General features: G+C 41.9%; 8 protein-coding genes across 8 annotated transcripts; 6 read left to right on the forward strand and 2 right to left on the reverse strand.

Moving 5' to 3' along the window:
• Nucleotides 1-839: 839 nt before the first annotated feature.
• On the forward strand, nucleotides 840-2,303 carry SS1G_02891 (hypothetical protein; the record flags this gene model as incomplete). Its single annotated transcript, XM_001596619.1, has 3 exons — nucleotides 840-1,675; nucleotides 1,729-2,174; nucleotides 2,269-2,303. 3 exons carry the CDS (start codon nucleotides 840-842, stop codon nucleotides 2,301-2,303), a joined length of 1,317 nt encoding a protein of 438 aa, XP_001596669.1.
• A 257-nt stretch (nucleotides 2,304-2,560) lies between these two features.
• SS1G_02892 (hypothetical protein) lies at nucleotides 2,561-3,383 on the reverse strand (the record flags this gene model as incomplete). The annotated part of the gene is made up of 3 exons (XM_001596620.1): nucleotides 2,561-2,755; nucleotides 2,837-3,163; nucleotides 3,243-3,383. 3 exons carry the CDS (start codon nucleotides 3,381-3,383, stop codon nucleotides 2,561-2,563), a joined length of 663 nt encoding a protein of 220 aa, XP_001596670.1.
• Nucleotides 3,384-4,649: 1,266 nt separating this feature from the next.
• SS1G_02893 (hypothetical protein) lies at nucleotides 4,650-7,002 on the forward strand (the record flags this gene model as incomplete). The annotated part of the gene is made up of 2 exons (XM_001596621.1): nucleotides 4,650-5,094; nucleotides 5,180-7,002. The coding sequence occupies 2 exons, from the start codon at nucleotides 4,650-4,652 to the stop codon at nucleotides 7,000-7,002; spliced, it is 2,268 nt and encodes a 755-aa protein (XP_001596671.1).
• Nucleotides 7,003-7,901: 899 nt separating this feature from the next.
• Nucleotides 7,902-8,722, forward strand: SS1G_02894 (60S ribosomal protein L13; the record flags this gene model as incomplete). The annotated part of the gene is made up of 4 exons (XM_001596622.1): nucleotides 7,902-7,938; nucleotides 7,992-8,038; nucleotides 8,100-8,258; nucleotides 8,318-8,722. 4 exons carry the CDS (start codon nucleotides 7,902-7,904, stop codon nucleotides 8,720-8,722), a joined length of 648 nt encoding a protein of 215 aa, XP_001596672.1.
• A 2,713-nt stretch (nucleotides 8,723-11,435) lies between these two features.
• On the reverse strand, nucleotides 11,436-12,160 carry SS1G_02895 (hypothetical protein; the record flags this gene model as incomplete). Its single annotated transcript, XM_001596623.1, has 3 exons — nucleotides 11,436-11,451; nucleotides 11,610-11,971; nucleotides 12,053-12,160. 3 exons carry the CDS (start codon nucleotides 12,158-12,160, stop codon nucleotides 11,436-11,438), a joined length of 486 nt encoding a protein of 161 aa, XP_001596673.1.
• Nucleotides 12,161-12,897: 737 nt separating this feature from the next.
• Nucleotides 12,898-14,658, forward strand: SS1G_02896 (hypothetical protein; the record flags this gene model as incomplete). Its single annotated transcript, XM_001596624.1, has 4 exons — nucleotides 12,898-13,215; nucleotides 13,682-14,014; nucleotides 14,360-14,515; nucleotides 14,575-14,658. The coding sequence occupies 4 exons, from the start codon at nucleotides 12,898-12,900 to the stop codon at nucleotides 14,656-14,658; spliced, it is 891 nt and encodes a 296-aa protein (XP_001596674.1).
• A 1,650-nt stretch (nucleotides 14,659-16,308) lies between these two features.
• Nucleotides 16,309-16,839, forward strand: SS1G_02897 (hypothetical protein; the record flags this gene model as incomplete). The annotated part of the gene is made up of 3 exons (XM_001596625.1): nucleotides 16,309-16,342; nucleotides 16,406-16,436; nucleotides 16,530-16,839. The coding sequence occupies 3 exons, from the start codon at nucleotides 16,309-16,311 to the stop codon at nucleotides 16,837-16,839; spliced, it is 375 nt and encodes a 124-aa protein (XP_001596675.1).
• A 1,524-nt stretch (nucleotides 16,840-18,363) lies between these two features.
• Nucleotides 18,364-19,618, forward strand: SS1G_02898 (hypothetical protein; the record flags this gene model as incomplete). The annotated part of the gene is made up of 4 exons (XM_001596626.1): nucleotides 18,364-18,679; nucleotides 18,733-18,869; nucleotides 18,918-19,184; nucleotides 19,238-19,618. 4 exons carry the CDS (start codon nucleotides 18,364-18,366, stop codon nucleotides 19,616-19,618), a joined length of 1,101 nt encoding a protein of 366 aa, XP_001596676.1.
• Nucleotides 19,619-20,327: the final 709 nt, after the last annotated feature.

Below are 20,327 nucleotides of genomic sequence, written 5' to 3' on the forward strand. Positions count from 1 at the left end.
TATTACACAGATAGCATTCACCTAATTGGAGCTTTCAACCCCCAAATTCGATCGGCATCTACGGCTATGCCAAATCTAGGCCTGTTAGATTCCAAATCGAACTTCTCAACTTCATTTATCTGCAATAGTACTACATCAGCAAGTTATCGGCATACTAGACCGTCTAGACGTGATATTTACTCACTCCGAGACGCTTTAGGTTCATATGGGATAATTCTGCACGGCAGATCGTAGCAAATAGACATGCCATCGAGATGAAATCCTCAGCACGACTCCGATTAAAGCCGAGATCCTATTTGAACAGTCCAACTACTCTGTTCATGAAAGAGGATCCAATCCGAGGGACCACTAGTCAGGTAAAGCTTTACGGGGCTCTATAACCCTTCAATCCTGTAGAGGATGGAGCTACTCCGTGAAGAAATTTCAAGATATTTCTGAATGTAAGATCTTAAGTTGAAAAGGAATAGAATCAAAAAACTCCACTAGGTTTAAGCGAAGCCATTCTGACCATTCGGAAATCATCCTAAAGCTATGTTAGGAAAGGCTGTCGAGAGATAATAGTTCTTGACAAGCTAAATTCTTCTAATATAAGTTGAAAAGTGATATCATCATGCTCGGCAGCTTCGGCTCGGTAAGCAATTTGGATGAGCTTAGCTTTCCCCACTTCCAAACCACACCTGCAGAAAATGTGATTATTTTAGCTTCCGGCCTTATTAGCGTTTCATTTTAGTGGCTAACGCTTATTAGAAGCTGCATGCATATCTTTTGCACCTTCCAACCAAGATCTTCGACTCCCAAGACATCCCAAATTTATATCATACAACCAAACTAAAGGAGAAATGGACCGTCATAATGAAGCAGTTTCTGCCATTGCCTCTTCTATTAAACAATTTTACGATAGGAAAGAGGCGTTTAGATTATATCATGGATCGACCAATAGTACACGAGATTCGAATCGGCGCAGAGACCGCATGATCGATACGAGCAAATTAAATCGAGTGCTTCATGTAGACACGGAGAAAAAGGTAGCTCTTGTTGAACCAAATGTACCAATGGATAGTCTTGTTGCGGAAACTCTTCGCTATGGTCTTGTACCCCCGGTGGTTATGGAGTTCCCTGGTATTACCACTGGAGGAGGATTTGCTGGTACTTCTGGAGAGAGTAGCTCCTTCAAATATGGCTTCTTTGATCGCACAGTCAATTGGATTGAGATGGTTCTTGCAAACGGCGAGATCGTAACGGCTTCCAAGAATGAGAAGCCGGATTTGTTTTATGGTGCGGCATCGTCTTTTGGAACGCTAGGAGTCACGACTTTGATTGAGTTGCAGCTAATTGAAGCGAAACCCTATGTCGAGTTGACGTATATAAATATTAAAAGCATGGAAGAGGGGATACAAAAGATTGAGAAAATTACCAAGGATTCAAACGTGGACTACCTTGATGGTATCCTGTTCAGCAAAGAGACTGGCGTCATCTGTTCCGGACGTTTGGTTGACAAACTGAAGCCTGACACACACATACAAGGCTTTGTGAAAAAATCGGACCCTTGGTTTTATCTCCATGCCAAGAACTTACATGATAGGAGTTACGGATCAATCACAGAAGCTATCCCTCTTGTTGATTATCTGTTTCGATACGATCGAGGAGGCTTCTGGGTCGGCAGATATGCATATAGGTAAGTGGACAGTTAAACTTTAACGTTGGCGGGGCACTTACTCTTGCTAATAGATACTTCATTACCCCATTTAATCGTATCACGCGTCGTCTACTCGATTACTTTATGCATACGCGAGTGATGTATCACGCGCTACACCAAAGCGGGCTTTCCAAAAAGTATATAATCCAGGACGTAGCAATTCCATATCCCCGCGCCACGGAGTTCGTCAATTACCTAGACAAGGATTTCGGACAGTGGCCCATTTGGTTGTGTCCGCTGCGACAGGACGGGCTCTCCAGCGAATCGCCGCTGGGACTCCTCGCTGAGAGAAACGGAAATTCATCTACTCCTAAAATGTTGCTCAACTTTGGGGTTTGGGGACCAGGCCCAGATGGTCGTGATGCATTCATAACATGGAACCGAAAGTTTGAACACAAAGTTCGAGAGCTGGGTGGACAGAAATGGTTGTATGCTCACGCCTATTATACCGAGGAGGAATTCGATGAGATTTATAATCGTAAGGAATATGACGCTCTTCGTGTCAAGTACCATGCAACACATCTTCCTAGTATCTACGATAAGGTCAAAGTTGATATCGAGTCGGAACGCAGGGAGTTGCAAGGATCGTGGAAATTGTGGCTGCTGACAATCTTCTGGAATATTTGGCCGTTGAGTGGACTGTATGGGGTGTTCAAGGCACTGTTAGGCGGAGATTATCTTCTCCCGAAGACCCGCGAGTCTAGCAAAACAGTGAAAACTAAAGAATAAGGCAGCCAAAGTCAGATAATCCAATTGTGTTGTACGAAAGGGGTACAAACTATGCATTTCTTATTGGTTCATGATTATCATCAATATCTTTACTAACAAACAATCCGCCGCTTTCGCATCGATGGAAACAAAGGTTCATTTCTCCCTGATAGGAAGCTGAAACGTTGCGCCTTCAACCTCCTCACCCGTCTTCATCGTATCAACATCTGCCTCCTCCCTCGGTTCCACCATATTGCAATTACTCTTGCTATTTGCCTCCTTTCGAGCCTTGTATCGCCCCCATTTTGCGATTTTCTTTAGCTCTTTCCTCTCAATTGGAGTTTGGAAACCCTGGACATCCACATAATTAGGCAATCTATAACAATAGTATCCCAGATCCTTACCAATCAGCAAGGAGCGAATAAAACTTACCATCTCCCTAGCATCTAACACTGCCATCCTGGCCTTCTTTGCTACCTCCTTTGCTTGAGCCTCTGCCTCTTTGGCTTGAGCCTTTGCCTCCTTGGTTTGAACCTCTGCCTTCTTTACTTCCAATTTAGCTTTCTTCTCTGCAAGTCTAGCCTGCTGCCGGATTTGGGTCATCTCCGCTCTGGCTTTCCTCTCCTTACTCCAAGCTTGGTCTTTGGCCTCCCGCCTCGGATTTTTTTCCCTCTGCGTGTACACCATCACTCTTCGCTTCCTTTCATCCTCTGCTCCTGGTCCCGTTAATTTTTTCAAACTCTCCAACAGCTGCTCGATCTATACAATGTTGTCAGTGAAAGGTATGGATATGATCATATTATCAGAGCCCTTCCAATAATTTCGAGGTAATGCTTACCGTCATGTTTCTGCTGTACCTAACATTCGAGTGCCTCGCTTTCGTGACGCTATCTTGATCCTCTTCTCCGACGCCTGAAATGACTCGATCTTGTTCTTCGGATTCCGCCACGATTGTATTTTCTTTTCCGATTTTTGACATTGTGGTGGTGTTGGAGCTGTTAAGGTTGCGTTCAGTCTGGAGGAAACTGATTGTTGGAAAACGAAGAAGAAATTATTTGATCGTAAAGTCAACTATATGCAAGACTTCTCTGAAATTCACTATTATCCAACAAGGTAAATTTTGTGCAATATCCAATAAGGCATTGAATCCAATGGCGTGATCTAGATTGGGTCAATATAATATCATCGGACAATAGTCACTACCTAAATCATAGAGATTAGACCTGAGTCTTCGAAGTACAATGGTTTTGATCTGGCATCAATATCACTTGCAAAAAATTTTCCTTTTTTTTTTTTTTTTTTGAAAAAAGAAAAAGTATATACTAAATTTCAAGCCTTTGATAAATACCAGTACCATTAACATGTACCAAAACAGCATGATTATCTATTTTCTTTTTTTTTAAAAAAAGCCCCTACTTTTGGTAATTCGATCTTCAACTCTTGCACATGATCGGTGATATCCATAGACTTCTAAGGATAGTTTTTATTAGTTTGAGCTAATAAAGCATTGCTTGTGTAGTGACTAGAGGTTGAGTATTTCTTGCAGTGTGAAGATAACATTACACGAGTGTGTTCTAGATTGCATATCATACAATGGCGTATACTTGAAGTAGAATAATGAGAACTGTCTCAATGCCCCTCCATGTTCCATGTCATGCTGCTGCATATTATTGAAGGATATAGAAACCATTTCGACATTCATTCGAGATCTGAATAGCAAAAGAGTATCTTAGATATGAGGGAGAAACATTTATATAAGGGGTGCAAATAGATTCTGATGTATATTATCAAATCAAAGCAATTTCAATTTCAATGCTTTTGTTTTTGTTTTTTTTTTAGTTTGAGTCTTGAGCACACCAATTTTCTAGTTCTAACCTTATCTAACAACATAGTCTTACCTAATGATGCTTACCCCTTAAGTCCGTCGGAGAAACCAGGCACAAATCACACTAAGAACCACACTATATCCTAAATACGTTAGAGCCTACCATTCATCAGGCAGCCCAGGCTTAAACAAATTATTTCACACCCCGCAGAATTGGTCACCTCTAATCAGTGTCTTGAGCTTCTTTTTCAAACCGCAAGTCCTTTCACTTGCGCTCACCTTAAAAGCTCCATCAAGCAACGAAAGACTCCCCAGATGCTACATGACCAGCTTGAGGTCATTGTTGAATCTTGGGGACGTCAGTCGTGAATTCAAGAACAAGTAAAAAAAACTTGTTGCGACTGGGAGAATACCGCGAAAATGGCACTCGCAAACGGCGCGTCAAAAGTCATGCAGAATCGCTCAAGGCCTGCAGTTGCAATCCCAAGAGGCATCGCTCCTGCTCTGCCTCTCTCCTATGGTAAGCTACAACAAAAGAAACTAGCTAGCCGGGAAAAGACGAAGGAAATCGTTGCCCCATCCTCGACGGCTCCAGCAGTTCAAGTGTCCATCACTTCGGATTTTACCACAAATATAATTCCTACCCATGCCGATGAGCCTGTTGCTGAAGAAAAACTTTTCGAAGTAATCAAAGAGTCCCCCAAACGCATCCCCGCAGCAGTTGTCGATGCCTCATCTACGTCGGAATCATTGGATGGATTTACTTCTACGAAGGGCGAAACTACAATTGGTTCTGCTACTACTGAACGTGGTTCTGCTGAGCGCGAAGACGAGGAAAAGTTTGCCAACGTGATTGAGGTCAAAGGTGAGATAAGGAAATTCAATTTCAGCCTTGCGATACCCGTAAGCCCAAGAAGTTGTCCACATCGCTAATTATTTACCTCTTGCAGCAGTCGAAGAGGAACAGCACTCTGCCCCATCCGAAACTCAATCGACCACATCGAGATCAACATATCAATTGCCTCCACCATTTGTCCCTGCTAGCAATCAATCCACCATGTCCTCCGACTCTGCTCAATTCCCACAGCAGGTTGCGTTCAATGGTCAACATCCAATGCACCATGCGCACCCCAGCAGTTCAAACCCGGTATTTGGAGGATACCCCGATTCTAATAATTCATCACCAGCTCCACCTTCGAGCACTGGCAATATTCCACCTTATGCTTACGCGCAACAAAGTGGTTTGCGTCACGGTCCCCCTCCAACGAACGGCGGCCATCAACACCACATGTCAAACGGATTCTCACCAATGACCCCGGTATTTCCTCCAGGATATTATCACCACCAAGACGGCTTTCAGGCCGCTCCAGGTGATGATTTTCTTCGCAGACAAATACCACCATTTGGCCCGTCCGAAGGTTACTCGCCGACTGGCCCTCAAATCGCCGAGAGCCCTCGATTTAATGGCTTTGATCCAGCTACTGCGCACAACATTCACGGGTCTCGACCATCGGCACAGATTGATCAAGAGAATGGTCTAGGTCCTCATTACGGCCATCATCCATCTCCAATACCACCCATGGGACCACCACCTTATCGTGGAGTTCTCGGTTACCCACGTAAAGAAGAGATTCCTTGGGCAGGCGGCAATCGTCGAGATCTTTGGTTTCACCTTCGTGAACAGTTTGCACAACCAGAATTCTCCGACTGTGTTCTTGAGCTACGCTACTCTGATGACCGCGCTGCTCCTCTTCGAATCAGTGGTCACAGATTGATCTTTGCTCGCTGTTTCGTATTGAAAAGTCTCATCACATCTGGAGTACGAACAAACGCTGATTCACCCCTACCTATTCAGAATATCTTGATCGAGTCGGACGATCGTTACTTGCGTTCTGATGCCTTCTCGTTGGCGGTTCGATATCTTTATGGCGGACCTATATTGGACTTAGATGCAATGGCTCGCTTCCCAGCTCCGTACATTGGATCAGCTCCCGTGCCATCAACACCAGCTGACCGTTTCGACTTCACGCTTGGCTACATAGCAGCAGGGGTTATTCTTCAGATTCCTCAAGTTTGGAAGACTGGCTGCGCTATTGCGAGTCAACTAATCACTTGGGATACCGCTGAGAAAGCTCTTGAGTTCGCTCTTGAAGGGGGTATTGATTGGTCATGGAGCTCAGGCGCCCCAGATGTCAACGATGTAGTCGGCCGAAGCATTTATACGCCATGTGCTAATATGCTCATCTACAACATAATCAACTTGATCATACTCTCCTTCCCTCCCAATTTCGAACTGGATACAACTGTCTCGGACATTCATTTTAATGCTAGGATCCCGTATGTACCAGATCAACGACCAAATCCCACACCCTCACGCTTGAGCTCCATCAAATTTGGCGATCACCCTACTGAAGAGAGTCTTCGCTCCCCTTCTTCAGATCATATCACTGTTACTTTGTCAAGACTACTACTCAACTTGCCATTCGGCCCTTTGAAGCATGTATTGGAGACTGGAAATGGTGGTGTCATTCATGGCCACACAACTCATTTACTTCGACGAAAGGTCATGTATACTGTCATCGAGGAGCGTGAGAAGAGAAGACAAAAAGCATTCATTAGTAAAGTATCAGACGAGGAGCGAATTAAGAATGGACGTCAGTGGAATGCAGTTGGCTGGAAAGAGGTTGTTCTCCCGTTTGATGATCATCGCAATGAAGATGTCCCATGCTTGAGGAAGACTTGGGTGGGTTTCACACATACTGAAAGCAAGTAGCCTTGGTCTATTAACAGACTCGAAGAGTGGGCTTTTGTAATTGATTAATAAAGGTGCATTGGCGTTGAATTGGTTCACTGGAATGAGGGCAAATGATATATGTCTTTGCATAAAAAATGGGCGGATGGGACTGGTGGTCACTTCTTCTGGCCTACCTATTTTCTTGAGGGTTGAGACAATTACTTGCCTTAGTTGCTAGGTGAAGATGATCACTTTTACGAAAAAGTTTACGGTAGTAATGAGATATGTATGACACGGTTCATCAAACTACAAAGTAGTTTAATGAATAAAAAATGAAGTTTATACCTTTACAGCTTCTGACCTGATGTTCTTGTAAATCTTTGCAAGACTTAGTCTGTGAATGCCAATGGTTTTATGGTACTTTCGAGTACATGATTGAGAAATGTACAAGTATGTCCTAATGCAAGTGAAGATATGACGACTGGTAATGATACATCAAATTCCCGATCCAGAACTGGTTATAGAGTATATTGTGCTGAGTGTTGAGATGCCATTAAACGAGTTGGAACGAATTGAGTTGTTTAAACTGATAGATGGATCAATATGCCCCATATCACACTGGCTCGTTTTATTGTATTACCGCAAGATCGTGGAGACTCTGCGATAGACACAAGAGGTTGTATTCTCATGTTCTCACGGCGATGAGGATGGTAAAAGGTTCTTGTACGAAGGGAAGTGCAGATCAATAAAAGAGGGTCTCGCAGGGATTGAAGAGAAAAGTTTGCATCACGTGCTCACTAATTTGGAAAATTCGGTTGTGGGATTGTTTGCCCTAGGTCGCCAAAATTTCGAACCCAGCAAGTTCAATACTGCGACAATTCCGACATCTCGAATTTTAAGACGACGACCAACGACAACTTGATCGCAATCCCGACAAAATGGCGATCAAGCACAACCAGCAAATTGCCCACAACCGTATGTCTTCTCCGCAGATCAATTAGGATTACGAAGATGCTGATTATGGATAGATTTCCGAAAGGATTGGCAAAGACGAGTTAGAGTTCACTTCGACCAGGTAAACAACGCGCAGATGGGAATCAAATAAGCTCTGGAATCGAATCTAACAGTCTAAATAGCCTGGCCGAAAACTCAGACGTCGCAATGCTCGTCTTGCGAAGACAGCAGCTGTCGCTCCACGACCAATCGATTTGTTGAGACCAGTTGTTAGATGCCCAACCATCAAGTACAACAGACGTGTACGAGCTGGTCGTGGTTTCACCCTCGCTGAATTGAAGGTGAGAGAAATAGGAAATCTTTGATTTTCATGAGTATAGTTTTCTGATGTCATAAATAGGAGGCTCAAATTCCCCGCAAGCTCGCCCCTACGATCGGTATCTCCGTTGATGCTCGCCGCCAAAACCTCTCAGTCGAGTCCCTCAAGGCCAACGTCGACCGCCTCAAGTCCTTCCGTGCCCGCCTTATCCTTTTCCCACGCAAACTTGGTCAACCTAAGAAGGGTGATTCCACCAAGGAAGAGGTTGCATCCCTCAAGGAGACCAGCAGCCGTGTCAAGAACACCCTGCCAATTACCACCGTCGAGGGTGGATTCTCAGAGATCAGCAAGTCCGACATGCCAAAACCAGTTGAGGGAGGTGCATACAGAAAGTTGCGGGTTGCAAGAAGTGACGCTAGATTGGCCGGTAAGCGTGAAAAGAGAGCAAAGGAGGCAGCTGATGAGGCCGCTGCTGCTAAGAAATAAATGGCATGAAAGGTTCATGGGTCTGTTTTATATTCTTGCGGGGTGCGATGGATGGATGTGGGCTACAAGAGCGGTTCAAAAAAACTGCATAGGTGTACTCTCATGAATTCAAACGGCTATTGCACAAAACTAATGAATTTTCAATAAAATGTTTTGCATGTGAGGTGGTTATTTTGGTCGTGAAAGTATTTTACTTTGAATATTTAAGTGAACGAGTGAAGGGAAAGCATACAATATCATTCCAAATGCTACGTTGATGATTTTAGGTCAGCTATCCACCGAAACCATACTGTGACGGATTTTTCACTAGGAATTGGACATGCGACGTCACAGCACGAAAACAAAAGATTAAAGCCTTTCCATAGTCCTACATCTAGGACCAAGTCTTTAAACCGCTTTTCACATACCACATGCTCGTTTGATATATCCACCACAGACTAGATAGCCAGAACCTATCAAACTAGGTATATATATATATATATCTCCCCCTCTACCTAATCCAAATATCTCATATAAAAATCAACGTTCTACTCCCACTCTGCTTTGTTACTTTTCGTCTTGTCTTATCTTAAGCGTCCTTTACATCGTCTGATGGGATGGAGTAGTAATTTATAGATTTATAGATTTATAGATTTATAGTAGGCTTAATTTTGGATCTTTGGATCTTTTATTGGGTATTGGGAATTGGGAATTGGGAATTGGGAATTGGGAATTGGGAATTGGGAATTGGGAATTGGGAATTGGGAATTGGGGATTGGAGAGTTATTGTTTATAGTGGATGGGATGTTAGTAGATGGTATTTCTATGGTTTAGTTTGGTTTAATTTGGATGGGGTTAATGTGGTATTTAATGGGTAGGTTGGTATGTTGGAGTGATGTGATGTGCTGTGCTATCTATACTGGGTTGGAATTGTCGTGTATATGAGGATTAGCGTTTATTTCCATTATATTTCTATTTCTACTTGGTGGATTCGAGATGTATAATAAAGCACAAGAATATATAAGATGAGATTGTGATGTGCAATGTAGAGTTGATGTGGATATTCATAACGTCTGCTTTTAGTTAAAAGACAAGGAGGGTAGGTCCGCTAGGTAATATTCTTTATTTAGCTGACTAGATGTTGAGCTGTTTGTAGTGGTTAGGATATACTGGTGTGGAATGTCTTTCATTAATAATAATAGGTAGCTGATTTTTGGATTTTTGGTCTTCTGCTTGATGCCTGTGTTCATATATCTTTAACGTGAGTACCTAATTAGTAGATCGATAGATAAACACATACATAGTCTATACCTCGAAATCAAAATTTCCCCTAAAAGAATTTCCCATCGAGACGAATCTTGTCATACATTCATTTCCCGTTCTCCCATTCACATCTTCCATCTATATAGGTAGTTGTAAAGTAACCTTCCTTCCTCTCACCGGCTCACCATTACAAATTTTCAAAGGTTCAAAGATTCCTGTAATCTTAAAACGAGAATGATAATATCAATAACCACTTCGAATTAATCAATATACCTTGCATGCATGGGAGTAAGAGAAAGCCGTACTTGATATTTTGCTGTTGTGCGTGGAGAGGTGTTAGATTATTTACTGAAGTTTTGTTATAGAATTGAAATGTAGATTTTTGGGTTTGGGGATAGTAAGTTTTAATATCTGACGAGGAATTCTGGCGGCAGCTAAGTGTATGTATTTTAAATTTTTAATTAGAGGTGGTTTGGTAGAACAAGTTGAAGAAGAACGGGATTGGATGGGTTTGTTGGAGTGTGTGTATGCGTATGTAAAGTAGGATATATTCAAATAATCGTCAATTTCTGGTAAATATAGACAGAAGTGTTGAATCGATACGCACAAGCTGATGATGTTATGAGATGAGATCAGGAATGATGTATACTTTATATATACCTAGTACACATGTACGTCTAGAATGCTATAGCTGTAGTCTACTTACCAATAGCAATGGAGAGTGAAGAAAACAAACAGACGACACCTATTCACGAATGAAAGACTTCTCATATGAGCAAGTAATGAGAATAGAGGAGTGAACGAATTTCTATCTAAAGAAACATAACCGTGAGTAAAGGGCGGCTCTTACGAAACATGAAGAACATTATCCCGCTGGCCCTCTGCGCCGGTACTGAGCTTGTCGGCGCGTTAGAGGTTCACATTTTAAAATAGCGATAATGTCCTCGGTGGAGCAGGTCATTATAGGAGAAGGAGATGTTGAGATGAGAGTATACGAAAGAAAAGAATCCCCATGGACATGAAGATTGAGATACTATCACCTAATTTCAACAATTTATTTTTCATAACATCTTCCATGAACTCCCACAATGCATTCGGAATTTTACCCTCTTGCTTGATTTCGCGGTTTCATGAACGATGATAGGGCTAAGAATGATGTTTATGTACTATTCCCTAGTTCAAAAAGGTTCTATAGTCTTAATCGATCATTTAAGCTTGTACAAATATCAAAGATCATTCGTATTTTTGAAGATATATCCTATAATAATCAAGTCTAACTTGAATATTGATACAGCAAACTTTGCCATAACATAATCTTCGAAAATCCTAGAATGAATGCACTGGGCTCGCATCAACATGTTCCGTATCCCAAGCAAGCCATCACAAGATATCCGATAAGGAAGTACTAGCCAGACAAGGCATTTGTAACCTTCCACTACAAAGCCCATAATAAAATTGGCAAAACCTGGTATTAAGATGGTACCATGCTATGACCCACGCTATGCATACTAAATCAGCACTCATGAATAACCCAAACTCCATTTTCGAACCATTTTCACCATTCCCATCTCCAACCCCATCTCAAGCCGGTCTCCTCCTAGCAAACTCCTCCAAATCCGTCCTGGTCGCCACCCCCAAAACAAACCTCCTCCTCTCATCCGTCACAACCGCAAACTCCTGTTTCCCGTGTTCCCCATTCTCGCCCCCATTAAAAAATAGTTCCAACTCCTCTAACGGCGTATCCATAGTAATAACCTTATAAGCCTTTCCCTTCCTCTTAAATTTCACCATTGCTTTCGCTACCTCGTCTGTTTCTTTTACTTTGCCCGTCTCGAGTAAGATGCGCAAATGCGGGATCGAGAGATATCCTAGTAGTGCTCGGGTATCTGGGGTTATGACGGTGAGATGCGTGTAATCGCGTTCGAAGGCGCTCATTAGAGCGTAGGAGATGGGGTCAGTAGGGTTACAGGAGAGTGCGGAGGGAGGATCGAGATCTTCGACTGTGGCCTGGAGGGGGTTTGTGTTAATTTACATGTACATGTTTATGTGGATGGGTTTGACTGGTGATGTCAGGAATAGTGTACTTACGCCTCTATAACGATTTGCCAATTTCGAGAGCGCCGGTTTGAGTGATGAGGACATATCTGCGGAAGCTGGGGTTGTAGTGGTTGCTTGATTGGGTATAATATTCGACATTTTGTTATAAGTGTTGTTAATGAGGTATGTTCGCAACAAAGTATTTTATGGTGGGGAGGGAATTGGTGGGGTAGATCGTGATTAGGCGGGTGTGGAATTTACGCGGGAGGGAGAGTAAATCTTTAGATCGTGTCCCTGAGTATTCCCATTGTTTTGAGACATTCTAGAAGCTTTTCCCCTGAGAAGAGGTTTGAGAAAAGCATCAGTCAGTTTAAGAGATTGACATCACAGAATTGAGAGGGGATAATGATGCAAAAGATGCAAAGTCCCTGGCTATGGCTATGGCTACGGCTACTCATAAGAGGAAAAGCTCTCCGACCTTGCAGCACTCTACAAAGCAATTGAGGATCTCTTTATGCTAGAGAATAATGTAAAGATTCATATCATCATACAGAAGTTTTTGTATTATATTATCCATAACTCAACAGACAGTCTCGTATTTAAGTGAATATTCCATTCTCGCCCGAAGAATTGAACAGTGCCAACCTCGCACGAGAATAAAAGGATATCATCTAGAACTTGAGCCGTATACAGATAATTATCATTGGCCATTAAGAATATTACTTCACGTCAAATTGCGTCAATGGTGTCTCATCCATAATCCGATTTATCCATTCAACCCAACATTCCTGAATTTATTTAACATCGCATTGTATCGCATCGCATCGCATCACATTGTATTTCTTTTCTTCCTCATCAGCAAACCACATACGTCCTCCTCTCAATCAATTCTCAAAATGCCTTCAATTTTCCCTTCTCAAAACACTCTTCACGATGTATTCCACCATCCCCATCCCTACGGTCGCCGATCCGAACTAGCAATTCAATCACCTACCACTCCCGTATCCAAGCGCACCCCACTTCAAGCTCGTTCAGAGCTCTATACAGCTTGGTCCGTCGTTGACGATGCGAAGAATAAAGCCAATGCATTGAGTGCAGAAGCTGCAAAGGAGTTTGAGAAAGCTAGTGCGAGTGCCCAGGCTAAAACTGGTAAAATTGAGTTGTATTCGCCAAAGTTTTATGCTGCTTGTACTTTTGGTGGATTACTTGCTTGCGTGAGTGACTTTTCATTTATCTTATGATATTAGGGGTTTTGAATTGCAGATACACTGTCTATCTGTTTTATTTCCATTATGAGGTCTATTCCAAGGTAAGATACTTTGGATTGTACCCAGGAACTGGAGCTACGATTGACTTTCGCTTGTGGGATATACACCATTGAGCGAAGGATATTGGCCTGCTTTTCAATCCGTTTCAGTCCTTCACACATATATCTAGTTTCCTACCATTGGAAATTATTTTGCATGTTTGTACTACCTGTTGAAAGGACGATTAGCCAACTCTTCAGGACCGGGCAATTGCCCAGATACCGCCGGGGTTGAGTGTCGGACTTGTGATCGATTGTCTAACACTTCCGTCGAAGGCTCGATAGATTGGCATCACAAAATCCTACTTCCCTCTCATTACTTATGTCATATATAGACTTAAATATGCAAAACCCTCCTAACCTAAATTCCACAGGGTCTCACCCACACATCAGTCACCCCTCTTGATCTAGTAAAATGCCGTCGTCAAGTCGACTCCAAAATGTACACAGGCAACTTCCAAGCCTGGGGTAAAATCTTCCGCGCCGAAGGATTCCGTGGCATCATGACCGGATGGGGTCCCACATTCTTTGGATACTCCGCCCAAGGAGCATTCAAATACGGTGGATACGAATTCTTCAAGAAATTCTACGCTGATCTCGCCGGTCCTGAAAATGCATACAAGTACAAAACATGGCTTTATCTATCCGCCAGTGCATCTGCAGAATTCATTGCCGATGTGGCACTTTGTCCTTTCGAAGCTGTGAAGGTTCGAATGCAAACTACGATCCCCCCTTTCGCGAAGGGTACTGCAGGATGGTCTTTCTCAGATTATATCAAAAGAGGATATGCTGGATTGTACAGGGCTTGTATCACTCTGGGTCGTCAATTCCATATACCATGATGAATCGCATCGTCCGAGACGATTGTAGAAATGATTTATGATCGTCTTCCAGTCAAAAATCAGATTATGGTAAAGCTGCTCAGACTGTGTTTCGTTCACGGGTGGTTATTTGGCTGGTATTCTCTGCGCTATCGTTCACATCCTGCCGATGTTATGGTAAGCTTCTCATCCCTTTATCCTCCCCACCCAACTCCTAACTCAATCTCACAGGTATCCAAATTAAACGCAAGCCGACTTCCCGGTGAAGCATTCGGTGCGGCTACCGGACGTATCTATAAAGATATTGGATTCCGTGGACTCTGGAACGGTCTTCCGGTTCGTATCGTTATGATTGGTACTTTGACTGGTTTGCAATGGATGATTTATGTAAGTTTCTCTTTCCGAATTCTTTGGTAGATGGATGGTATTAATCGTGGCGATTATAGGATTACTTTAAGATTTTCATGGGATTGCCAACGACGGGTGGAGCTGCACCTGTACAAGTTGTGCAGAAACGAAATATTGAATAGGTATGGTATGGTAATAGTGTAGATGATTGAGATCTTTTTGGAGGATTTGAGCTGGTTGGAGGTTGAGGTTGGAGGATAGGATTCGAATAAATGGGTCTCCGCTCAGTATCCGTAATGCAACGGACAAACATGTCTCATAAATTTGCTTGTGATATCCTAACGTAATGTGTATGCGTGGGCCATTTGTACTGTGTATTGTAAGACTTATCATTCACATCTGATATCTCTTTTTACTTAGTTAAAATATTATATAAACTGCAAGTGAACAATAAATACATATCAAGACCTCAGATATCAGCATTCATCCAAGATTTTAAATATTAAATATTGTATATTAAATCCTTCTATCCTACCTACCTACAGAATAGATAACTAACATCAACTACTCACAAAACCATCCTAAAAAATAGTAATAAATATAGGGGAAAAAACGCGATCACATCTCCAGGATAAGCCCTCCCCTCTTCCATCCCTCATTTCCTTATCTCCCCTCCTTATCTCCCCTCCTTTATCTACTATCTCTCCACAAACCTAACAATCAAAAAACCAAATAACAAATACAAAAACAATAACATAACATAAACACTTCCGACATGCAACAAAAGATTCCTTAAATTATTAATTTTTTATTAATTTGCCTCGTAATTGGTCTATTGGGTTTGATTCTTTGCCTAATGCGGATTAGACGGATTGGAGGGATTGGAGGGATCTAACTCCTGAATAGGCGACTTTGTATTGTATGTAATGTAGTGTGGTGTGGTGTGGTGATGTGGGATAGGAGGAGAGGGGATGGGATGGGGTGCTTATCTTTGGTTTGTTTGTGGAGGAAGGAGTTGGGAGTTGATAATATGTATGTATGGCTTATCTTGTTTGGTATTTGTTGGAGATAAGGATGGGATGGATAGGGATGGGATAGGGTCTTTTGTATTCAGTATGGAGTGTAAGTGTGTGCTCCATAAATGTTTGTAGGGATATTGAGATGGTTCCTGCACGTATGTGGTTATGGTTATGGTTATGAAGTAACGACCTAGTAACTTGCTCTGTGCTTTACTCGATTTTGTCTGTGCTGCAGTTGAAAAGTTAAAAGGGTTAATTACATCATAAGTTGTCTGATCTAGATCCATGGTTGTGAAATTCGGATGAACTGCAGATAGGTACCTATTGATGATGAAAGGAAGAAAGTGAACCAAGGAAAAGGAAACGGGACGGGAGAAGACTTATTAGGTCTAAATAGGAGCCTAAAGAAAGCACGTGTAGATAATAGCCCAATTCAAATCTTGTTGAAAGTTTCTCACTAGAGTCATTTTCTCTCACTATCTCTTCTAAATTCTTCTCGCAAAATATTGTTGCAGTTGTTACTAGATTCCAAGGTAAGTACCAGTCTAACATCAAGTCAAGTCAAGTCAAATTCCATCTATCTCGTTAAAGGAAATGTGCTTTCATGAAGTCATTAAGATGCTTGAATGAATGGTATGACCGATTGCGGCGTGTGAAGTGGGCTGAGAAAGACCAAGGATTCCTTTACGCATTATATACTACGCGCGTTCCCATTTCTTTGATCGCATAGTAAAAAGTACCTACTTACATTTTTCGCGCAGACTTTACATCTACAAGAGTCTAATCGCAAGAATAATTTGAGAAATCATCATAATGGCCGAACCTGAAGTTAGTCACGGTCGCGGAGGTATGTTCTGTTTGCAGTCGCAGTCAAACCATTTTAGTAAGGAGAATTCTAACGTCATAACAGGCGCTGGAAATATTGGAGCTGATTCCACTCCGTATGCATTTACTTCCTCCTATCGCAACTCCTATGCATTTATGATCCAGTATGAGGCGAATGTTTTCGACAAATAAACTAACAGGCGCAATAGATATGTAGATGGTGAAATTGTTCGCCAAGGACCAGCGGGAGATCATGGTGATGGAGCATTTAGCGTCGGTCGCGGAGGAGCCGCAAACATCGGTTCACCTGGTCTCCCGGCTACTAAACGTAGCGATGCGGATAGCATTCCAGAAGCTGCATTAAGACCCAGTACTGATGGTGAAAATGTGCACTTTGGGCGAGGTGGTGAGGGTAATGTGGTTAATACGACGAAGCCGGGTGTAGAACATCCAATTGGATTGGCTGATAAGTTGAAGAATAAGTTGTTCAAGAAGAAAGCTCAATCTACCGCTAAATGAGTGGTTGAGAAGGAGGATTTTGTTTTGAGAGCTGTAGAGAGGTTTTTGGATTCTTTGGTTTGGCTTCACTGGGGAGGGTTCGAGAACTTTGGTTGATTATATTTGAGGGCTTGATTGTTAATTTTCGATATTGGGGAGGGGAGTTTTCATATCCTCCTGGAAGGATAAAATGATACCCGATTATGACTTGTGTATTGGATTGAGGTCGTTCGACTTGCTATTTACGAGAGAGAAGTTGTGCAAATAATATTCTTTTACTATAAGTTTCTAGTTTGGCTTGCATCTACTAATAAGTGAAATATAATAAGTCAATTATCTGCCGTGTGTAAATAAGTGGCTCTTGTAACGATACTGTACTAAAGGCAGCGGCTGCCTAAGGTTCGTCGGTTGGTAGTTATAGGGAAGGCTTTATCACTGGTATTCACTTGAAAGTGAATTCGTTACTAGATCAAATAGAATGTAGGTAAACTAATTGATAACTAAGTTGAGCACGAAGCTCCTAAACTATGAAACTACTCTGACTATATAATGAACGAAGAAGGGAGCCCCCAGGAGCTTTGAGGGCTCCTAGGGCTCCTTATCACGTGATTTCTGATGGTGCGTGCATACACGATCTTCAGGTGACCAAGATCATATACTAATTCGATGAAATCTGATCGTGTTTGCACAAGGCCTAAGCTCTCCTAATTAATCAGTTTGCTACCATCGTAACACCATCAATCCTAATGGTGAATCGTGACAGCTCTCCTGACAATAAACATATACTATTGGTGGAATAGGAAGCACTTGATATTTGGAAATTAGATATCAATTTAATAAGAAAAGTGTTTGAGGATTATATACTATATTTTGCATGCAATCTGCATTAATTTGTGGACTGACCAATCAAAAGAAAACATTGAATTAAGATATTTTGCTCTATTTACATCACTTGTGAATTGACCAATGAAAGCATAGAATTAAGACAAATTAACAAATGAGGTTTATGACTGACCAATTAAGTGAACTTATGACTGTTGGTTGGCTCGAGCTTTTCACAGTGGCTGTCGAGCCAACATCTAAAGATTATCAATTGTTTTGGTTGAAGTTCTTCACCAACCAAAACATTTGTTGTTATAACAATTGAGAATCGACAATTGTTAACTCTAATCCCGAATACATTTACCATTAACTATATTTTACCGAAGGGGCTCACTTTTTATAATCTTCATTCATTCTAAACTACTAGGTACTTCTTGAACTGTTTGACATCCTCTACAACTACATTCAAAATCTACAAGGCCTTCTCAATCAAATCTTTGGATTAACTACAAACATATCCTACAAACTTTCACCTTAAATAAATCCAATATCTTACCAACCTACTTCTATCCAATCCCTTTATCGCAGACGAATTTCATCAACATTCGAGTTTTCAAACAGCCATTTTGCAATTCGAAATTTATATCTGCGCGCGCATATTTCTTAGCATACTCGACATTTCTTGAATCATCGGCCCATTGCGCCTCTACCCCGCTGTTCAGCATGGCTCCGAAACATGGCCTGAATGGTTCAAATACGTCTTTGACCAAACGCGCAAGGGCAGAACCTTCAGAACCTACATCTATGAGCCCTCCTGCATATGTGCACGATTCAATATCCTTCGAGATCAAAATCCCGGTTATGAATACGAGTAAAAAAGCAAAGGAGTCAAAACAAAATGCGGAATGGAGATCGCAGGCAGAGGAACATATATCACCATTTCAAGGATTTAATGCTTCTGAGAAAGAACTCAATTATCACTATACTGTTGTGCCCAATACAGAGTGGATGTCCATGAGGGAATACAAGAAGTTTATACGTAAGTTTTATCCAATCACTGACTACTGCAATTTTCTCTAATACCATGTCTAGTCCAAGGCGATACTTATAAAAACAACCAATTTGTCTACGTAAAGGGCAAGACAGAAGAAGGCACGGAACCGAGGGACTTTTGGACAGCAAGAATATTACAGGTTAGAGCTAAGGATCCGCAGCATGTTTATGCCTTGGTAAACACTATTGGCCCTCGATGAAGACTTTTGGCTGATTGGTTTCAGGTTGCCTGGATGTATTGGCCAGAAGAATTACCAGCAACAGCCAAAGCTGCGGGCGAGACATCGGTAAAGCCAGGACGGAGGAAATATCACGGCAACTTAGAACTCATTGCGAGTAATTATTTGGATGTTGTAGACGTATTGACTATTGCAGGAAAGATAGACCTGGTGCCGTTTTCTGAAAAGCTTGTTGACAACGCAGTGTCTGAACCAGCGCCTGGCATGTTTTACTGGCGTCAAACGTTTTGTAGAGCCACTCAAAGACTTTCGGTGAGTGTTATTTCTGTGTATCAAATAAGCCCAAACTAATTATTTTCCTCTAGGACTTGCCGGTCTATTGTCTTTGCAATGGCCACTACAACCCCGATGTTCGCGAGTATGAGCATATTTGCGACAATAAAGCTTGTCAAATTCTTTACCATCCGCAGTGTTTGGTAGAGGATGCTCTTGCCAAAAAATATTACGAGGAATACCCTCAAAATGGGACAGGACCAAGAGCGAATGGAACCAAGCCTAAAGACAAAAAGAAAAAGGGTGGAAAGTCGAAAGAGAAGATCTACTCAAAAACCTTCAATGGACAATTAGTACATGACCATGATGAGCAGACTCCACCAATGATTAAAATTACCGACATGAGATCGAATCCTCCTACGGAAATCCTGCAGCGAGTTACATGTCCAAAGTGCTCAACTCTTTTTGAATGAGAATTGTTTCTCAAATTTGTGGCGTTTCATGCTGGCATTGCAACTTTTTTTCTCCGATACATACTCTTACGATTAACGGACGCAAATTTTTGCCACTCGATCTAGAAAAATCCATTTATCACGCTATGGGAGCAGCTTCAACTCGAATCTTGAAGATCCATTACATAATCTAGCACATACATATGTGTTTTTCTATACTTGTACATACATCCCACCAACTTCCCATCACAAACTTCATTTTAGGGCATACTTCTGCGAGCTCATTTCATAAGGACAGCGCGATATTTCTGATTGGTTTCTGAACATATCATATTTTATATTAAGGAAAAAGCGAGCTGCGTGCTAGATGGATAAATTGGCGGTGTTTCTTGAAATGGTGGAGGGACGGCATGCTTCGGACTTCTAATACCCGGCTTGTTTTAGATTACGCCATTAAGGCGCATGATGTTTTTTTTTTGGTCTTTTTGTATGGCTTTTACTCGTTGGTTTGCACGAGCTTTATTTTGCTTTACTGCGCTTGAAGGCGGCGGGAAAGGGAGTGGGTATACACATATTTTTTATAAGGGGTTAAATTGGCAGGGATGGAAAAACGAGAGAAGAAACTGGACGTGAGCATAGTGATTAATTGGTAGTGCTGCACTGGAGTGGAGAAGTCTTATTATTGAATATGGAAACGGGGGACAGGGATAGGGATGGGAGAAAAGCATAT

The sequence above is a fragment of the Sclerotinia sclerotiorum genome, genomic scaffold (genome assembly GCF_000146945.2).
Source record: "Sclerotinia sclerotiorum 1980 UF-70 scaffold_3 genomic scaffold, whole genome shotgun sequence".
Lineage (NCBI taxonomy): Eukaryota > Fungi > Ascomycota > Leotiomycetes > Helotiales > Sclerotiniaceae > Sclerotinia > Sclerotinia sclerotiorum.